The 21,811-nt window shown below is 37.7% G+C and overlaps 1 protein-coding gene and 1 pseudogene across 2 annotated transcripts in view; one reads left to right on the forward strand and one right to left on the reverse strand.

Moving 5' to 3' along the window:
- Positions 1–21,811, reverse strand: part of NOL10 (nucleolar protein 10) — a 95,478-nt gene that overhangs the window by 12,069 nt on the left and 61,598 nt on the right. For both annotated transcript variants that reach the window (XM_045549036.1, XM_045549038.1), the window contains 6 exons: positions 19,437–19,563; positions 15,187–15,266; positions 14,933–15,031; positions 13,255–13,344; positions 5,073–5,246; positions 4,542–4,789 (listed from right to left, as the gene is read on the reverse strand). In XM_045549036.1, the coding sequence (XP_045404992.1) occupies positions 4,542–4,789; positions 5,073–5,246; positions 13,255–13,344; positions 14,933–15,031; positions 15,187–15,266; positions 19,437–19,563 (818 nt within the window). The remainder of the gene's footprint in view (positions 1–4,541; positions 4,790–5,072; positions 5,247–13,254; positions 13,345–14,932; positions 15,032–15,186; positions 15,267–19,436; positions 19,564–21,811) is intronic.
- Positions 17,521–18,325, forward strand: LOC123636423 (annotated as a pseudogene).

A 21,811-nucleotide genomic window follows, 5' to 3' on the forward strand; every position in this document is an offset into this window, starting at 1 on the left:
CACTCAGTGCATGCTTTATGAATGAATGGGTGGGTGGAAAGATGATAAGTGGAAGAATAAATTCACAAATAAAGTTAGCATGCTGTAAAACTTGAAAACACATGTTGACAGACACACGTTTATCTAAAACCACATGACCATGCCAAGCAAAGACGACAACTCACTCAAGTATTATGCTTCCATTCACTATTTACTTTTCCCTTCATAGAAACAGTTTTAAAGCTGGGCAAGTCCACCAAGTGAACATTTAAACATAATACACTCAATTTTGATGTTGTCTTTTGTTGATTGCTTTGTGGTAACTTGCAGAACAAACATAAAAAGTCACTTTAGTTCTCTCAAGGATAATGGTTCGATGCTTTATTAAATAATATTAAGATACTGCAAGTTCAGGATTTGCCAAAATAATTTAGTCATGACTGGAATACGCAGTTTATGCCAAAATGCTAGCAAACTGTAGGCTATTCATACCAAAGGGTTATTATTTTAAACAACAGGATTCTTATTTTAAGCTCATATAAGTATTATCACTTATATAGTTCTTCTCAAAAAGTATGATTAACTTAGCGGTGTTTAACTCAGAATATTTAACTGCAGTTGTATTAGCCTTGCTACTGTTTATTCTTAAACATAAATTTTTATCCCTTCTGTTTCATACTTCCATTTGCTGCTACAGCCCTCAGGCAGAAGGAAGAATGTTAGTGAGATTAGTCAGACCTCCCAGCCACAAACCATGGCCTCCTATTACCATGGTTATACTCAAAGCAGCTGCTCCCAGATTTTCTTGATCAATGGGTTATGGGGGAAATGAGTTCTTTATCAGCAGACCTTGAAGGAGTAACTTCCTGAGTTGACTGATGTGTAGTCATGGCAGAGAAGATTCTCACTTTCAACAAGTATTTATCAAGTACCTACTCTGTTCCAAGTACTCTTCAGGAGCTAAAGTAGCAAATAAAGCAAGACAAAAACAGCAGATACTCTAACAAAAAAACTCATTCCACAGAACCAGAACACTGGAAACAAGTAGACTTCTCTCTACTTCTGAGTAGGACTCCGAATAAAATATCTAAGCATATGAGCAGTATAAAAAGTGAGATGGCACCCACTGCTGATGGGAAAGGAAAATCATCCCGCCTCTTTGGAAATAGCCAGTTTGCAAGTTTCTGAAAAGGCTGACCAGCAATTCCCTCCTAGATATATAGCCAGAATAAATGAACACACATGCCTGGGCAAAAATGTATAAACAAATGTTCATAGCAGCATTATTCATAATAGACAAAAAGTGGAAACAATCCAGATGTCCATCAACTGATAAATGGATAAATCAACTGTGGTATCTCCATACACTGGAATATTATTTGGCAATAAAAACAAATAAAATAGGTTGGTCTGAGTGCAGGGGTGTTTACAACTAATTGATCACAACCAGTTGCAGATTCCTTTGTTCCTTTTCCACCCCCACTGCTGGGAAGGGAAGGGAAGGGAAAGGAAGGGAAGGGGAGGGGAGGGGGAGGGAAAGGGGGAAGGGGGGAAGGGGACGAAGGAAGGGAGGAGAGGAGAGGAGAGAAGAGAGAAAAGAGAAAAGAAAAACCATAACTGTCCCTCAGTATCTGTAGGGATTGATTCCAGGACCTCTGTTGGATACCAAAATCCATGGATGCTCAAGTCCCTTATATAAAATGGTGTAATATTTCTATATAACCTGCGCTCATCCTCCCATATACTTTAAAACATCCCTACATTACTTTTAATATCTAATACATGTAAATGCTTGTAAATAGTTGTTATACTGTATTGTTTAGGGAATAATGACAAGAAAAAAGTCTGTACTTGTTCAATACAGTTACAATTTTTTAAAAAATATTTTCAATCCATATTGGTTGAATCCATGGATGAGGAACTCACAGATACAGAGGGCCAACCGTACTGATATGTGCTACAATGTGGATGAACATTGCCAGGTGTGGTAGCTCATGCCTGCAATCCCAACACTTTGGGAGGCCAAGGGGGGAGGACTACTTGAGGCCAGGAGTTCAAGACCAGCCTGAGCAACACGGTGAGACCACTATCTCTTCAAAAAATAGAAAAATCAGCCAGGTGTGGTGATACATACCTGTAGTCCCACCTACTTGGGAGGCTGAAGCAGGAGGATCATTTGAGCCCAGGAGTTTGAGGTTGCAGTGAGCTATGCTGATGCCACTGCACTCTAACAGGGGCAACAGAGTAAGATTCTATCTCAAAAACAAACAAAAAAACCCCAAAACCCCACAAAAAATAACAAAAAACATGGATAAACATTAAAAACTCTGTGCTAAGTAAAAGAAGCCAGACGCAAAAGGCCACACATTGTATAATTCTACTTAGATGTCAGAAGAGGCAAATCTATACATAGAGAAAAGTAGATTAGTGGTCGCCTTAGGCTGGGAGATGGGGTGGGGTAAATGGAGAGTGGCTGCTAATGATGGGGTTTCTTTTTGGTGTGATCAAAATGTTAGCAAATTGTGGTAATGCTTGCACAACTCTGAGAATATAATAAAAGCCAATAAATTATATGCTATAAGTAGGTGAATTGTATGTTATATGAATTATCTCAAGAAAAGTCATTTTAAAAAAGTAAGATTGGTAGGTAAAGAAAACATCTTCAAAAGATATCAAGAATATTATAGCTGACTCTTGAACAATAGTTTAAACTGCATGAGTTCACTTATATGCAGATTATATGACAGTGACACGGAATATGCCCACCTTTCCTGCCTCCCTTTCCACTTCCCCTGCCTCCTCCTCCTCCTCTGCCAGCCCTGAGACAGCAAGACCCACCCCTCCTCTTCCTCCTCGTCCTCAGACTACTCAAGGTGAGAACAAGGATGAAGACCTTTATGATGACCCACTTCCACTTAATGAAAAGTAAATATATTTTCTCTTCCTTATGATTTTCTTAATAATATTCCCTTTTCTCTAACTTACTTTACTGTATGACTATAGTAGATAATACATATAACTTACAAAATGTGTTAATTGAATGTTGACTGTTAAGACTTCCAGTCAACCACAGGCTATTTGTAGTTAACTTTCTGGGGAGTCAAGTTATACGAGGACTTTTGACTGCTTAGAGGGGGCAAGTGTCAGTGCCCCAACCCCTGAGTTGTTCAAGGGTCAACTGTTCTAGCTTCTTTACTAACATCTCTTTTGTTAGTGAATGAGAACCAGAATTTTGAGATGCTTCTGGATTCTAAACTGAAGGATTCACTCTTCATCTGCTGTCCCACGTATTCGCTAGAAGCTGGTGAAATAAAGATGAGTAAGAACATATCCCGACTCCAGAAACAATTCAGCTTGTTCACTGATGTCCTCCCAACCTTCTTCCTCCCCCTACTTCTGAAAAAACACCTTTTCTTGAATGGAAAGTGGGGGCTGGAGAAGCACAAGGTACAGAAATGGTACTGACCCCAGCCTAAGCCCTCATCTGTCCTGCCTGCTCCTCCCCTCCACCCCCAGTCCGCTCCCCTTGGCTCCACAGACATTCAAGCTATTCTCTCAAGACATCTCCTGTGACCACCTACCACATTCAAATCTTGCACACCAATACTTTGCCTGGAAATTCTCAAAGCAGAAACTTAAATAATTTAGAGCTTATACACAATTTGGACTTGAATATCTAGTTTGCTCCTTACTCAGATGCTTGACAACTGAAAATTGTTGAAATAATATCACTTTTTTTTGCGGAAGGTTGATGTTTTTGGTGGTAAATATTTATGATATAAAATTTACCACTTTAACCATTTTTACATGGACAGTTCAATAGCATTAAGTACATTCACATAGTTGTGCAACCATCACTACCAACTACCACCAGAATATTTTCATAACTCCAAACTGAAACTGTATCCATTAAACACTAACTCCTTACTCCCTCTCCTCCAGCCCCTGGCAACCACTACGCTACTTCCTGTCTCTCTATATCTGACTAATCTAAAATACCACTCTTTTTGTTGCTGAATGATCCTTGAGTCAATGACAAAAAGGCTTAACATTTCTGGCAAATTTTCCAAGTGATTTTTTCAATAATCAGGTAAATTGAGATGGGGTAAACATAACAGAGATCCTAATTTTTAAAAATAACTTTTTGTGACAAGACAAAGAGTTTGTTATCTCTTAACTACCATTGTCCAAAAGGCTTCAAACCACTGATCTGTTGGGCACAGAATAAAATAAATATGTATAGGTTAGGGAGCTCCATGGGGAAAAATCCAGGACAACAGAAAAGCGTGTGGCCTTTGCAGTTTCAAAGCGTTCTAAAGTATACTCACCACACTCACAGGACTACACCTGTATTTTTCTGCATGTAAACTCTACCTCAGGCCTGCTGGGTGCTTGCCTTGCACCACCTCCTGCATGGCCTTCCCTGCCCCTTCCCTCTTCCACTTCTTCCCTGCAGCCCCTACCATCCAAAGATGACAGAAATGTCATCTTTAGGGCCATGTGCCAACAAGAAGCACGGGCTCAACCACATGCCAACTTGTCACTAAGGCAGTGCTACTCACTTCATCAGCTTCTGCTTCATGGCAGAATCTTTGAAGCTTCTGAACTCTTCTCCTGCTTTGATCTCATAAAACTGGGGTGTTAGGACCGTCTGCTGGTCCTCCTTGAGTCGTTCCTGTCGCTTCACTTTTTCCTCCTGCTGGATAAGTCTGCGCTGCTTCCTGACCTCTTCAACCCAGTCTTTTTCATCATCTGAACTCTCTGAACTTTCCGCATCACTTGGTTTTCCTTCCAGTTCTTCCTCTTCTTCCTGAAAATAAAAATAGTAAGAAGCAGCTCCTTTCCCCCAACCAAACACTGGCTCATTATTTTCTTTTAAGTAGCATTAGCCATGAGAGTACGTGACAGCTGCTCCATCCCACTGCGTGCACTAGAAGGAATGCCCTTAGTTAAATACAACATACTCCTAAGCTGAATGACAATAATATGCAGTTATTACATCTCAAGTAAAATCAAAGATTCTTCTAAATTACACAGAAAACTTAATATTGAAGAAAACAGCAGTAAATTCTAAACAATAAGGAGTACATTACTTTTTCACGAAGTTCTTGTTGCTCTAAGAGTCTTAGTTTCTTCTTCCTTTTCTCACTAATTTTTGAAACAAGTGGATTCAAAAGCCTAAATTCTTCACTCTCTTCATCTACTTGGAAGTCAGGGTTCTCAAACATAACTTTAAATCGATCATCGGTGAGAATATTAGGAAGACTCTACAAGAAAAAGAGGAAAAAATATGTAAAAATTTAAGTTAATATCTGAATAAAATCTGACCAGAAAGATGGCTTAAAAACTTTCATCCTATTATAAATTAATAAGCTGCATCAGGCATAAATTAACAATTCATTATGAAATTTCTTTAGAACCAGTTTCTAGAACTTTCTAATTGCCCCTGGGTTTTGTCTCCCACCAACAAAACAAATCTACTAGTCTACTTTGCAGATGAACTACATTACTTGGTCATTACACACACTGAGCTAAGGATGAGCCTTTTTGGCTAACTTTATGCTTAACACATTAGAAAGAATTTTCTTTAACATATTTAATGCAAAAAACACATTTCAAGAATATATCTGAAGGTATGATGACGTTAACAAAAACACAAAACAAAACAAAAAAACCCATAATTTTTTCAAACATGGCTTTTAAAGCATAGCTATTATACTAAATTAAAATAAGTGATTCTTTTAACTTTGTACCCCAAAACTGGGAGCAGCATAGATAGATAATAAGTCAATAATTAACATGGTAGGGTAGAGAGGAGCTGGTGGTATAAGTTTATTGACTTCAACTGAGTTATTTGGAAACATAAGGGATGTTTCCATCCATTATGACAGCTTCATCAATTTTTTTCCCCAGGCCATTTAATTGTTCTCAAAGGACATAGTGTATCCTTCATGTAATAAAACTCTGGCTATTGGGACCCATTTGGATAGCTCAGGACTGACACCAAATTCCTTTTTACTTGTACCATTTTTGAACAGAAAGTTTACTAAAAATGTATTGTAAAGTTATCTGTTCACTTAAACAGATGACAGAGAATCTTACATACTTAGGACTCTCTATTGTTCCTTATCTGCTACTGGCTTGGACACCAGACAAAACAACCTACTTAGAATGGTTTATAAATCAAAGTAAACAGCCTGAACATAGCTGGAAAAAGCTAACACGTTTGTGATGGACTCTGGCTCTACTGAACAGACCTGATTTTACTGTTTCTCCACTACTGAAAGTAAATAAGGTTGCAGACAGTTGACTTCTGAATACTGTATTTGTGTGACAGATCTATACAAAAATTTAGTAAATCTTAAGACATTAAGGAACTTGGCCTGTTTATTACTTATTTGTACCTAAAAATCAATTAACCTGTAACTAAAATTCTATGAAATATTGAACTCAACAGGTCTTCTCTGATTAAATATCACTTCTAAGACAGACTCAGAACCAAAGAAGAAAGAAAGATAAGATCTAGTTGTTGATCTTCATCTAGTAAGGAAGGAAAAAAACACTGCAATCAAGCAGGCTACCAGGAACCTTGTGAAGGCTGCTCGACAAAGTTTAAGGTGCCACAAGAGCAGAGGCAAAGTCATCCCAATAAGGGACATCCCAGGAAGGGCATGTGGACACAGCATATGGGATGAAGCTTGAAAGATGTGTAGGTTTCAACAGGTAGAAATCCGAAGAAAGAACATTTCCAGCTGACTAGGGAGTGGTGAACAATCTAATGGCATAAGAATAATGGTGTATTTAATAATTTGCAAAATCATTTTTTGATCAGGCCAGATTGCAAAGGATTTTAAATGCCCTGACTGTCATTCTGAAGGCAAAGGGAAACCACTAGAGGGTGGTGGGAGGGAGAAGGGGAGATGGATGATGAACAGAAGTGGGCTTCAAGGCTTTCCAGTGACAAGAGCTGTGGCTAGTGATCTGGCCCATAAATACACACAAACACATGCTCAACACTTACCATTAAAATGTGGAAAACATCTTTAAGCACTGTTCATACCATAGCCCTTCCTCAAAGAATCATATGTTTATCTGAGTGAGATGCTTATTAATATTAATATTGTCCCAACATAGTAACATACATGAGGAATGCTTGCCATTTTAAACAAATTAATTCTTTCAATGTAGTGGTACCTGTGAATTAAGTTGGTACAGTCTTCTGAGTAAAGATGGTGGCCTGAACATAAGCATTTCCTTCTCATCTCTCTTTAAACCACCACAACAATAGAAAAGGGGCTTTTAAAAAAGGACACAAACCCTTAAGAATGAGGAAGAAGGGAAAGAGGCAATAAAAATTTGGAAGCAAGAAAGGAAGTCTACATAAAATTCCACCCCAGCTCTAGAAAGCCCAGCCCCCTGCCCTTTCCCACTGGAGGAGGGAGACGGGGAGGCGCCCGGCAGGGGACCCCGTCCTGCAAAGCAAGGGAAGTGTGTGGTAGCAAGGAGAGGAAGCGGAGGCTGGCACTCGAGGCTCAGGTGCACCCCACTGTTCCTCGGACCCCCAAGCTCTTGTGACCTAGAGAGGTCAGTTCTCAGAATGCTGGTAGCCAGGCCTTCACCTAACTAGCCAGGTGATGGCCTGAAAGATAAATGATATCTGGAGCTTCCCCAAATAGACAGTTTGGCCAAGTCACCACACAGACACTGAGGGACCCTGTCCCTCCCTACCTCAGTTTTCATTCAGCTTTTTAACATCTGTACTCTTTACTATGAATAAATAACCAAGGATCACGGCAAGAAAAACTTATTAAAGTTTTTTTCAAGAAAATTCCCTAGCACCAAGACCTAAGTTTCTAGACCAAAAGGAGCCACCAGCACAGGGGCCAGCGTTCCAGACTGAAAATGGACCCACAGCACAGCACAGCCATCCCACGTAAGATTGCCCCGGACACTTCCTCTTTCTGGGCTTACTCTCCTATTTTAGAGGAGCAAATCCTCTGGTAACTTCCTGAGGAAGAACAGCATGTAATGGTAACTGGCTGTTGTTGAGAACTAGCACGTTTGAAAATATCTTTACCAAGCCTTCGCACTGCCTGACTGCTTGTCTAGATTGCAAAATACTAGGTTAGAAACAATATTCCTTTAAGAAACTGAAGGTTCTTAAAATTCTTTGTCCAACTTGGGGTGAAGTGCAGTGAATCCTCGGGATAATGGTAATGGGAGACTCCAGGATTTGAAGGTGACCAGTTCAGAAGGGAACAGGGCAGAAAGGTCTAGAATCAACTTCTTCAGGAAGGCAAATAAGTATAAAGTCTGATCTATATAAATATCTCAAAACAAGACTTAGACAACTGGTAAAGAATAGGGGGTTGGTTAGTGATAACTACATGGAAAACAAAAGAGACAATTATTAACTCGAGGGGAAACAAAAGGTTGTGCATGAAATGCAGTCACAGATTACTACTGACTCTGACTTGGCCGTAAACAGCATTCGCCTGGTCATAACCATGTAAATGTTGAATACTGACTTAACCAAAATTACAATATAGCTTTCTTGGGAGTGAATGTTATCAAAAGACAATGCCTAACACTAAAACGTCACGAAGAAGTACTACAGGCAATATTAAGAAAGAGTTTTATAACAATCAGCTAAAAAGGCAAAAGTAGTTGTCTCAGAAGAGGTAAAAATGGGGTAAGAGGTAGGAGGAAAAGAAGGACTATGGGATAGCCTACATTCCTAACAAACCTTGAAGAAATGTTTAGTTTTTAAAACTAGGTATGTATAACTATAATTTTTAGAAGCCCAAATTTTTAATTGGTACTAAAAAAGCTTTAAAAATAATATTTTGGACATTAAAACTGATCTAATGCAACCCAGAGTATCTGTATATAATTATACCCTTTCCCTAAAGAGATGACTGATAATTTAAAATAAGCTCTTACTAGTATTTAATAATTCTCTTCCATGTTATTCTAGTCACAGAATACCCATGGCCTAGAGATTGCACACACAGTCCTGCCTGAGCTGCTGCAGAATCCAAGAGAAGTACATTCATACAAGACTTTAAGGCAACAGTGAAAAACTAGCAGGAACGACTAATGCAGAAAATGATATGGCTCTAACTAAAACTTAAATCCTTACAAGTCAAATGGATCACAGGTGCCTGTGCCTCTCAAAGCTGTTTGTGTACACTGGGAGCTCAATATGTATTTTTTTGAAAAAATAAATGAAATAATCCTCAATTAGAATTAATACCACCAAATTTCTGAGTTTGAATAATGTCCAGATAATACTTGTTGACATTATGTGATGGCTCACTTCCCATTGCAAGTTCCACTTCAACTGTACAGTAAACATCTTATTAGACTTTTACTATGTTATCAGTGGTAGCAATATTTAGGAACACATTTCACTGTCTGTCTCCACTAATTTTAGTTGCTGCCAAAGCAGAACATAACTGCAAGATACTAACTTTCAAATCAGGAGATATCAAAGCTAGTAAAGCTCCTGAGGTTTTGAGGAGCTCAGTTCAAAGGCAAGACTAATGACCTGTTGATGACTATAACAATTCTTTCAAGTATTCTTTACAATTATAATGAAGGATTCTTTCATTAATTCATGAATGATTTTTAAGGTCTTCATTTTATATAAGCTAAAACTGTTAAGCAACAAATTATACACATTTTTTCTAAGAACAACCTCAGATTTTCAGAAGACCATCTATAAGTATTTCTGGAATGAAATGGAACTCAGAATACGGCCTGATTTGAGCCACCAAAAAGCAACGTAGGGGCACATTTTACATATACTACTCTCTAGCAGAATTCTGTTATCAGGTGACATGGCTACAAAGATAGCACTTCCAGCTATGAACAGCTGGAGAGAAACTGCTGTTTGATGGAAGACGACAAGAATTTCCACAGTTCTTATTCCTGCACTTGCAGAACAGAACGCGGCCTGGAAGTTCTGTACAGGATGACCCACAAATAGGTTCTAAAATAAATAAATAAATACTATCTTGATAATTAGAGACTATGTAGCAGGCAAAAACGAATGTCAATGGAACACAGAATTGACTGGAGATAACAAAGGCAAGTCCTTGATTTGTTCAGAGCCAACAGGAATGAGGAACTATGGTGTAGTTAAGTAACACCAGATGCCCTAATAACACAGTTCAAATTTCAGTTACCTCTGTTCATGAACTGTTGAGTATTTGCATAAAGTACAACTCTGTTGCTAGCTCTTCAGTCCACAAATACCTAGGTAAATAACATCACGGTCAGTGGCCAATCATATCACTTCTTTCAAAGCCTGTCACTGACTGGTCACTGTGCATGATGCAGTGTGATATCCATCCTGTTCGGTTCACACAGACAGGAAGCATGTCTGTGTTGTGTTGCCTCTTTATATCCCAAAGATAAACTTGTGACATTTAACAAAAAATGGACAATTAACAAAGATCTAGCCAATAAGGATGAAACTGCATTAAAAAAAATCAATCAAATTTAAAGAGAGTTATAGAAGCAAGAGCTGACTGTGGGACTGTGGATGTTGCCACTGGCTGGGACTCTAGATCTGCAGTCAGAAGATTATGTGACAGTAAATATTTTGAAATAAGTGAGGAAAGCAGTTATGACAAAAAGGAGGACAATGTCCCAGTAGAAGTGGCACTGGCAAAAAACCTCACTTTAAAGCAACTCCAAGACATTTCATGATATCAAAAGGGCAAAGGATAATACACCGGAAGCTCATCCAAACTTAGGAAGGAGTAAGACATTTTGCTGGGGCAAAGAAAAATGTTGGCTCCTTATCTTCAGTTTAGGGTAAGAAGAAAGTGGGTACTGTTCCAAATACTCTTACATGTCCCTCCCCCCCACCAAAAAAGCACTCGATTATGCTTTGCTTCTAATATTTTGAATTACAGTATATGAAATAGATACTAGTTTTTCTATTTTTTCATTTCATTACATTTATAATGGACAGTAAGAGAGCTTTTAATGTTTAACAAAAATGTTTAAAGGCACGGAACGATGGCAATTTTTCCCACAGACTATGCCGATCACTTTGCATTTGTTTAGCTTGCAAGGTCATCTGTACCACCCTGTACTACCGTGTACTCTACATCTTCTCTGGCTGCCCCCAACCTCAACAAAAGTCTATTAAAGAAAAGGGGGTCAAGGAAAAGAGACTTCTGCATCTTTATTATAATCATCTTTATAATCTGGCATACCATGCTGCACAAAGTACCAAAATTAAATTTTAACTTCAGTGCCCTACCCTCTATGCTAGATGATAAGGACTCATGCATGAAGCACAGCTGGGAATTCATATACCTGCAGCCTAAATTAACTCTGTTCTCTACCTATGGAAGCTTTAAGGCATGTAAATCCGAAGATCACTTCCAATTACTCTGTAAAGTGACATTATGAAGCTGAAAAGTTACTTCCCTAATCATCCTTAGCCTTGGCTAACAAGAAGATCAATGTGAGTAGTCTGAGGAGAAAGTCAACATAGCAGGGGCACTTGCATTTTACATATTTGGAGATATACAGTGGTGTAAATTAGTACAGTGCACAGCCATAGCACACAGATATAAATTCAAATATTAATAAGCTTAAGTAATTATTTCAACATTGGCATACTATTCATGTCACAAAAATGGAAACATAAAAACCATCTATCCATTTACTTAAGGAAGGCTTCCAAAAATTAAGATTTAAATAATATATTAAAAGAATGTAATAGAGCAGGACAAGGGAATGCACAGGCTGAAGAAGCAGAGGACAGCAAGAGGGAGCAGCGAGTCTGACGCCATTCAGAAATCACAGCATGGAGTGCCCACATCCAGTCTTTGCATGTTATAGATGAGAAAACTGTGACCCAGTGAAGCTGATGAATCACCCAAGATTACACAACCAGTGAGCAGAAGAGCCAGAAACAAGATTCTTTAGCTGAAGTCCCTGAGTATTGATGAAGAGAGCAAAACAAAAGTAAGCACAAAAAGAGCTCAATTATCTCATATTCACTTACCTGGCTAAAATCCAGAGGACACAAAAAGAATGAGCAAACAAAAAGCCTCCCGAGAGCACCGCATGACTGACCCAAAGCTACACGGTTTGCCCCTTACTCAAAGAGTTAGGTCTCGCAGGCTCCCGCAGAGAGATCAGATAGTTACAATGCATTCCAGTATATAATCAAGCTAGGCTATCTGTCTGCATGCCCGATCTAAGCAGATGGGAAAACAGGATTGGGAAGGACCCAGGAAGTCTTCACATACCTGGAAGAATTAGAAAAATCTCATCTCTGGATGATATCAGCTAAACAAAGCGCTAACCCTTATTTATCTTATGACTGATCTTTGTTTATTTCCAAACTGGTAAAGGACAAGCAGCAGTTACATCAGCCTACGCACTCTCTGTAACACCAAGTCTAAATAAAGATAGGTTACTTCTGGAGTTACAAACAAATCTTGTTAGTACCAAGAGAAACAATAATCTAGATATTTAACAATGAAAGATTAAGTAAATTATAATATATCCATAAGATAGAACATGCAGCGATAAAAAATATTTACAAAGACTTTTTAGTGGCCGGACATGGTGGCTCACGCCTGTAATCCTAGCACTCTGGGAGGCTGAGGGGGGAGGATCACTCAAGGTCAGGAATTCGAGATCAGCCTAAACAAGAGCGAGACCCCGTCTCTACTAAAAATAGAAAAAAATTAGCTGGACAACTAAAAATATACAGAAAATATTAGCTGGGCACGGTGGTGCATGCCTGTAGTCCCAGCTACTCTGGAGGCTGAGGGAGAAGGATCGCTTGAGCCCAGGAGTTTGAGGTTGCTGTGAGCTAGGCTGACGCCACGGCACTCTATTCTGGGCAACAGAGTGAGATTCTGTCTCCAAAAAAAAAAAGACTTTTTAACAAAATGGGAAACCACCCTTGTTACTGTCTAGAACCAGAATAAATATTTTACATATATAAGACTATCTTGCCATTATAGTTTTTAACTTTAAGAGAAAGAAGACAGAAAGGAAATTCATTAAAATATTAATGATGTTTTCTCTGGGTATAGGAGTCATATAGGTGGCTTTCTTCTTGATATTCTTTTCTATTTTCCAAACTTCCCATATTGAGCATATACTACCTTATAAACAGAAAAAACAAACAAAAAACAAAACTACCTGTGTTTTTAAAGTAAAAAGAAACAATCAGATACAAGTTACTACCGAGCAAATTTATCAATATTTTCTGAGGTATTTATAAAATCTTACCTTAACTTTCTTTTTCCATGTAGATTTTTGCTTCTCCTCTTCTTCCTCAATTAATTTAAGTGCCAGCTCTTTGTTAACTTTTGGCAATTTCTAATACAGAGAGAGGGAAAAAAAGCTGTACTAAGAATCTACATTTTACTTTTAAAAGTTAACAGCTCTGTAAGGAGTATAATTTCATAAATAAGATATAGCTAATTCTTATTTTTTAAACTTCATTATTCCCAGAGTAGGAAATACAGGTGATGCTATCCGGTGGACCTCGTGGCAATTGTGGCTTACTGCTGGGGAGGACGTGCCCCGACCCAGGCAGTCCCAGCGTACTGACAGGCAAGTTGGGAAAGGCTGTATTTGGGCCACATCAGCCACGGAGGGTCTAGGACCCTCTCTCTAATTGACAGGAGACAAATGAGTCTGGTATTGTAGCTTCTGACTGGGGTTACAGGGAACTGCTAAAATGTGACCAATAATGCTAACCACACTATTTCCTGCGCCTGAACACTAAATTTCTAAAGGGAATCCTAGCTGTGAGTTTGACAACTCTCAGGATAAAGTTATAAGCTATCTGTTGTCCTTTTCCACTTAAGTATTTTATGTCCCACGGTACAGTAAGTAAAATACAACTTTGACAAGCACCATAAAGCACTGGGGCAAAAGGGTTCCACAGCCCAGCCTAGCCCAGCCCTTCCTTGGCAACACATACATATTCATTACTTTTAAGAACTTTTAAGAGTTAGTCCAGAAAAGGGAAAAAGTACTGAGGGTAATTGCTGAAAACCATCACTAGTCTTCTGTACCGAAACAGTATACACATATACATATAAAACATATATATATATACATATATATATAAATTTTTTTAAACTAATGTTCAGTTATAAATATTGGCATCATTTGGTGATTAAACTTAATCAACAGGGGCAGCCAGGGAGAGACAGCAGGCAGGAGAAGGGGCGGGACTAGCTCTTCCCTGTTTGATCACTGCTTGGGTCGGCATCACATAGCACCAGTTCTTCGCCCTGAAGCAACAGGTGGTCCTGGTACACTGGTGGATGCTGGTTTGCAGTTTCCAGCACTTCCAGGAACACCCTCGTTATGCCTCAAAGTCCGCAGCACCAGCCTGTGGCCTCCCCTCAGAAGTCTGGGTCCCAGCTCCATCGGTTCCCCCTCATTTCCATTCCCCTGCCCTGAAGTGGTGGCTGCTTCCTGCAGTTAACCTCTCTTACCCACTGGTTTTGTTTTTTCAGTTCTCCATAGCGGGTTAATAATTCTTTACACTGAATTCTCTCTACTAATGCAACTGGTATAGTTTGTTTCCTGACAGTCTAATGACCATTTCCCATGATCCAAACAGAGAGCCTGAGATACGTGCAAAGGTCAGTAAGAAATGCAGATTAGCAAAGCCCTAACACTCCCAAAACTGAAAACCCATTTAAAATGCCATCATGTTTTCTTGGTGGTAGTGATCATATCAGTCATTGTAGCCTAATTTCCAACAATACCATTACCATAAAGTTCATAGTGATAAAGCTAACAAACAAAATATACCAAAAATATTAGTAAAAGACATAAATTAAAAATGGAAAGCCAAGAAATGAATGGTAGATTTCTTTGGAATAATACACAAAATGAAAATCAAGTACTCTTCTTTGGTAAATTCACTGGTAAGTATAATATTTACCTTTAATTGGACTCTCTGTGCACGTGTTTCTTCTATCTTCTGCCGTATTTTATCTTTCCTATATTCTTCATAAGCAAATGGATTTACCATCAATTTCACCTTTTCAAAATGAAAAAAATAAAAAAAGAATGGTATTTATCAAAATCATTTTCATATACACCGTGACTATTATGCCAAAGAATAGACAGATCCCTTACAAATCGTAAGTATGTTTTATGAAAGTGCAAATAGAGAAGAAATGGCTTTGTATTTACCTTGTGATAGAGTCTTATGTCCATGAAAAATCCATGCATATATGCCCTGAGAAAAGGTGATCCAATGAGATGTGTGAGCCCTGGGAAAAGTTAATCAGAAGAGGCAGGTCCTTATGGAATCTTAATTAACATTTAAGAGTTTTTCTTAGACAAAAATTTGATTTTAATAAGATTTCACTTCTGAGTAAAACTTTAAGGATTAGAAGACTTACTAATCTTCAACATCTATGGAGAATATTTAAACTACTTCAGCAGTATCATCCTTACTTATTTTAAATGTAATACTAAGCATAAAAACGATGAAAAAGTCTTTAGGAATTATGACAGACTGGTAAAGAGAGCTCCTTATATCCTTTGAGTGGTTCTCAGATTTTTGGTTTCCACAAACCAATTCCATTTAAAAAATAATACTGAGGATCAATAATAAATTGCCAAATTTTATATTGCCAAGTAGGAATAGGGAGAAAGGCAGGAGGAGAAACACTGTTATAGCCCATAATCTCCAAAAACAAAGGACACTGTCAGAACAATAATGTAGTTAAGAACACAGTCTTTTTTAGAAAGAGCAGCTGACAAATTTCTACCAACATAGATAAACATACCCAGGCACATGAACACCAACATTATACACACATATACTCTTCATCGTGGACTAATGAAAGGTTCACTGCCAATCAGGGTAATACCTTTCATAGGGTTTCCTAGTCTTAATAGATTACACTTAGAATTTGTGGTGCTGGTGGTCACATGAGAATGCTCTGCCTACATCACAGGAATTATATAATAATTGCAAATATTTACATTGGAAAAAATTATGAATCATGTGATATATTCCCATGAAGAGCATTTATGGTATAATATTAAGTGACTGTCTTCCTAAGGAAAACATTACTCTGATTTCCAAATTTTAGAAATATGTATCCATCTAGACCAGAAAATCAGATATTAGGCAAAAATCACATAGTAGTACAAAATAGTACATACATTATAGAAAAACATAAAAAACGCAAAATTAAGTTTAGGATAACCTCATAATTAAAAGACTCGGTCAGAAATATACTTTCATAGAATTCGTTAGGTTAATCAAACCATAGGGTTTGGGCTTTCACAGTGGGGTCTCAAGGAGGGCTGACCCTTAATGAAACCTACCAATACACAACAATCCAAATTTATGAACTCACACATGTTTATTATCTAATCATCCCTCAAAATAATTGGTCTGATTAACTATCAAATTATAAAATACATATACTGGTGATAGCAAAAATAATTTTTGTTTCCTCTACTAATGTCACAGAATTATTCCCAGTTAGGTCATAAATAAAGACCAAGCAGAAAGCTTTTCACAGCAAAATAATCCTAAACAAAAATCTGACCACAGCAGCAGTTCCCACAGTTAGTTCCACAAAACACCTGTGCCCAGAGATCTTCTGAGGAAAAAAAGGTTCTATGGTCAAGTAAGTTTGGGAAATGTTTCATCCTTTCCTCCTCTACCTGGAGATTCATAATATATGGTTATAGTAAAGGCTCCAAAAAGTCCATAAGTAAACAAATTGATTTAACTTTGCTTAACCTAGAATTTCCCAAACTTATTTGCCACAAATCTCTTAAAATAATAGTTAACATTCACTTGCTCCAATTTAGACACTGTACAATTTTTCAGGTGTTATCTGGTTCATTCTCTAAGCAACTCTATGAGTAGGTACCAATATTATTCCCATTTTACAGATGAGGAAACCAAGGCTTAAAGAGGTTAAGTAAATTTGCAGTCACGCAGATATTAAGAGGCAGAGGTAGGATGTAAACCCGTGCCAGTCTACCGCTAATGCCCACGATACTAGACACTGCGCCATCCACGCGGTCCTTCCACAGAAGGAACATTCCAAGGAACACATTGCGGGAAACACAAAGCCACAAAATCTGTGAAAGGCCACACCTGGGAAGAGTCAGAACTTGCAAATATTCAATACTACTAATCCTGCACTAAAAATAATCTCACTTCTACTTCTAAGATAACCTATTTAGGTTTTATATAAGATGGGGAAATGATAACCAATGGCTTATTTAATATTAAAAGACATTAACAATACACATAAAAATGTTTTCTAACATAACTGGTATTTTGTTGAATATTACATCTACTTCTACAGTTTTAAAAGTGAATGGTATATTTTAACAAGATGTATCTTAAATTCTATACCTGCTTTCCTCACCTAAAATAAACATAGTAAAGAGACTGAAAAAGCACCCACAATGTACTAAACATGGTAATTTTTTAAAAATCCGCAAAATAACAACTTTTTCTATTCAATTTAAGAATGTAGGCTCCAGCCGCCCAAGATGCTGAAAGGAAAGGCAGCCAAGGGCAATAAGGTGGCTCCGGCCCCTGCCGTTGTGAAGATGGAGGAGGCCAAGAAGGTGGTGAATCCCCTGTTTGAGAAAAGGCCGAAGAACTTTGGCACTGGACAGGACATCCAGCCTAAAAGGGACATCACCTGCTTTGTCAAATGGCCCCCACTACATCCAGCTGTGGTGGCAAAGAGCTACCCTCTATAAGCAGCTGAAAGTGCCTCCTGTGATTAACCAGTTCACCCAGGCCTTGGACCACCAAACAGCTACTCAGATGCTTAGGCTGGCCCACAAGTACAGACCAGAGACAAAGCAAGAGAAGCAGCAGCAACTGCTGCTGGCCCAGGCTCAGAAGAAAGCTGCCAGCAAAGGGGATGTCCCGACTAAGAGATCACCTGTCCTTGGAGCAGGGGTTAACACTGTCACCACCTTGGTGGAGAACAAGAAGGCTCAGCTGGTGGTGACTGCACATGACGTGGATCCCACTGAGCTGGTGGTCTTCCTGCCTTCTCTGTGTCGGAAGATGGGGGTCCCTTACTGCATTATCAAGGGGAAGGCCAGGCGGGGGTGTCCAGTCCACAGGAAGACCTGCACCACTGTCACCTTCACGCAGGTTAACTTGGAAGACAAAGGAGCTCTGGCTAAGCTGGTGGAAGTTATCAGGACCAATTACAACGACAGATAGGATGAGATCTGTCCTCACTGGGGAGACGATGTCCTGGGTCCGCCATCTGTGGCTCACATTGCCAAGCTGGAAAAGGCAAATGCTAAAGAACTTATTTGCCACTAAACTGGGCTAAATGTACGCTGTTAAGTTTTCTGTACATAAAAATAAAAATTATCCTTCAAAAAAAAAAAAAGAATGTAGGTGAGTGTGACACAAGCATATTATAAAAATTACGTTGGAGATGTTTAAGAAGGCACTCAGTAGGAAGCTCCTACTTCACTCTATTTCATTCACAAGTCATCTTTTAAAGGCTAAATTCAGTTCCTTTCTTTATAAACACATTAAAATTTAAATGACTGTTCTGGTGGTAAATGGCAGAAAATAATTCTGCCTGGATTAACTGCTATGAGACAGATATATGTTAAAAATAAAGTTTAAGAACCACTCAATCTATTACATGATTCTATTTTCCTTTAATATTCAACTGCTGTTACATATCTATTTGTTCCATACTCTGTTTATCCTACAGAAGAGTGCTAGGCCAGCAGGATAGATGTGCTCTTCCCAGGGGCTAGTATGGCTGGGGAAGCGCTTGAACTCTGGGTTTAAATCCCAGCTTTCAAGTTTACTACCATTGAAGCCTTTGGCAAGTTACTTTCATCTTTCTGTGCCTCAGTTTCCTTATCTATAAAATAGAATCACAGTAGTACCCACTCCATAGGGATGTGAGAATTAAATGAGTTATATGTAGAATGCTTAGAAGATCGCCTGCACACATAAGTTTTTGCTATTCTTATAAGACATTTCTTGGCTTGTGACCTTTAAACATAAAGTAACTATTATATTTGAAGACTCAACCGATGGGTTCTAAGTTTTGGATTGGGTCTTCTATAAGCAAACTGGTCTCTGAGGTATTTTCAAAACCTGATTATACTTAAACAGCATTTGAAAAAAAAAATCAATGCTTTGTTGACAAATATTTTTTCTATACATAGCTAGCATTCTAAAAGAAATTATTTCTCATTTAAAATACAAAAAACTTCAGTAGGTTAAATTTACCTGAACCTTTCTCTAAGCAGAGATTACAAATCTGACAATTTATAGTATGTTTAATATCTGATTTGGCATAAAGGGAAGTCTGGAATATCAGATAAACATGGCATAGCCCATTCTAATGTTCAAAACTCCAAAAAAAGTAGAAATAATTTTATAAACATTTTATTATATTTTTTACCTAAATTTTCAAGGTCTTTCTTGGTGACAAATTTGTAATCATCATAAACTGTGCTTTCTGGATTCTCTTCTAATTCTTCTGTCAAGTTGTCCAAGAAAGAACACCACCTAGGAGCAGGACCCAAAACCTGTTGGTGTTTATTAAAAGGTTAGCAAATGTACATTCTCACCATGTCATCTAAATCTTAGTTATCTTACAACCAGATTTCCTTAAATATAACTTTTAAATCCTTGTTTCTGTTATAAGTATTAAAAAATAAATGCAATATGTATAATGAACAAATATAAAATGCAAGGGAATAAACAAAGTAGGAAGAATTTAGGCTTGTTAGAGAATATTATCTCACTTAGTCTGCGATACAAAAGAATTAAAGTTCTTAGATTAGAACTATCAAAATACAGATAAAAAATTCAGGTACTTATAATAACATTCATCCATTAACTCCCTTATATAGCACTAGAATTCTACAAAAGCATATCTGGTCCATGAGATTGCTATCCATAACGAACAATAGCCCAAAATAATAAAAGTTACCTTCTTTCAAGGTTTTCCAACTAATTACTTGATAATTACATCCCATTCTATATGGTCTACTTAATTCATCTAACTTATTAAAAATTAAAATTCTATAGTTAAGAATATTATATTATATTATTGAAAATAGTTAAGAGTAGATTTCAAGTACTCCCACCATAAAATATAACTACTATGTAAGATAATGCAAATGTTAATTAGCACGATTTAGCAATTCCACAATGTATGCATATTTTAAAACATCATGTTGTACAAGATAAGAATATACAATTTTTATTTGTCCATTTAAAACTATTAATTTTTTAAACTTCTGTGTATAGAATTCTTCAGACTTAACCTAAAATGGGTGGCCAGGACCCACAAGTTATCCCAATGAAAGACTGAGGAATAGAAGACTGAACAGAATTTATAATCAACTAATAAAATATGAACAGTTAAGTTTATAATCCAAAATATTGTGGTTGCTTTGTACTTTTTTGCTGTTGATACAAATCTTTCCCAACATGATGCCACACCCACTGAGGTCAGTGCTAATTCCAGAGGAAACCTGCCCATTCAGTGGAGAAGATACGCTACTGAAACTCTCCTGTAAGCTGGAGGCTTTCCGACATGAAAACACTGAGCTCAGACAAAATGGAACTTCCAATGACGACTTAACCTGTTTATTTCAGTAGCAATTAACTATACAGGGAAAAAAGAACCCAAATCATAATGGAAATTATTAGGTATAGCTTAAACTTTTTGGAGAAGGGAAGGTAGGAGGAAAAGAGTTATGACAAAGAAAAACAGCCCCTGTTAACACCCTCTTCAATTAAAAAAACAAAGTAGATGTTATATATTGCCATACTAATTCAGTTATATTATTTTGCCTGATTGAATAAAAAAGGGTGATTTCCTTCCCCCCTCCAACAAAGCTATGGGGCTCATAAACATCAAAAACAATTCTTAATGAGCATAAAATGAGTCTTATAGCCAAGTTTCATATTAGCACAATCTATATAACTTTTAAAAAGCAAAAGTAAAGGTTTTGATATACTAAGTGGTTTGACTAACCATAAGATACAAACTTTCAAGAAATGCAAGGTATTTTTAAAAATTCAATGTAGAATACTTTTTAAAGGAACTGCTATGATTTTAAGCAACTTCAGGACAGCAGCTTGAAGTCAGCAAATATTTATATTAAATACTACTACATAGAAAGCACTGTGCTAAAACCAAAGCCATTGACCATGATCTCCCTGAAGAAGTTCAAAATCTAGCTGGAGCAGAAAGGCATGTACACACACATGGTCATGTAAAGCAATGAACTCAGGTTGTGCTGAGTTCAAAGGGAAGATGGATGGAAAAACAGGGAAGGCTGAGACACTGAATAAGCATATTTGAAAGGACTTTCCGTTTGGAATGAACACATGAGCAACCTAGGAAAATCATGGGGCATTTTCTGAGGCTGAGAGTTTAGGCGCTTGAGTCACAAATCTGCGAATGCACAGCTCTACCTTATAATGGTGTGCTACCTAAAACAGCAATCTTTTCTTCTTTTAGTCAAGATGGAAAGCACACTACTACTGCTTTTCTAGAATATAACATCTAAGGTATTGTCCTCTTGGGAGGGGAGGGACTTCATCTGTTTTGTTAATTGCTTAATTTCCAACCTAGAACAGTCCCTGCCACGTAGTCAATGGTATGTAAATAAACCTATTCACACATAAAACACATACAAATTTCATGTGCACAAGCTACTAAAACTTAAAGTTTCTCTTTGGCAAAAGTATTTTTTAAATGGTCTGATTTCCCTTATTCAAATAAAAAACACTCAAATTCCTTACCATAAAACTATTGTA

This window comes from Lemur catta, chromosome 4 (assembly GCF_020740605.2).
Source record: "Lemur catta isolate mLemCat1 chromosome 4, mLemCat1.pri, whole genome shotgun sequence".
NCBI classification, from domain to species: Eukaryota; Metazoa; Chordata; class Mammalia; order Primates; family Lemuridae; genus Lemur; species Lemur catta.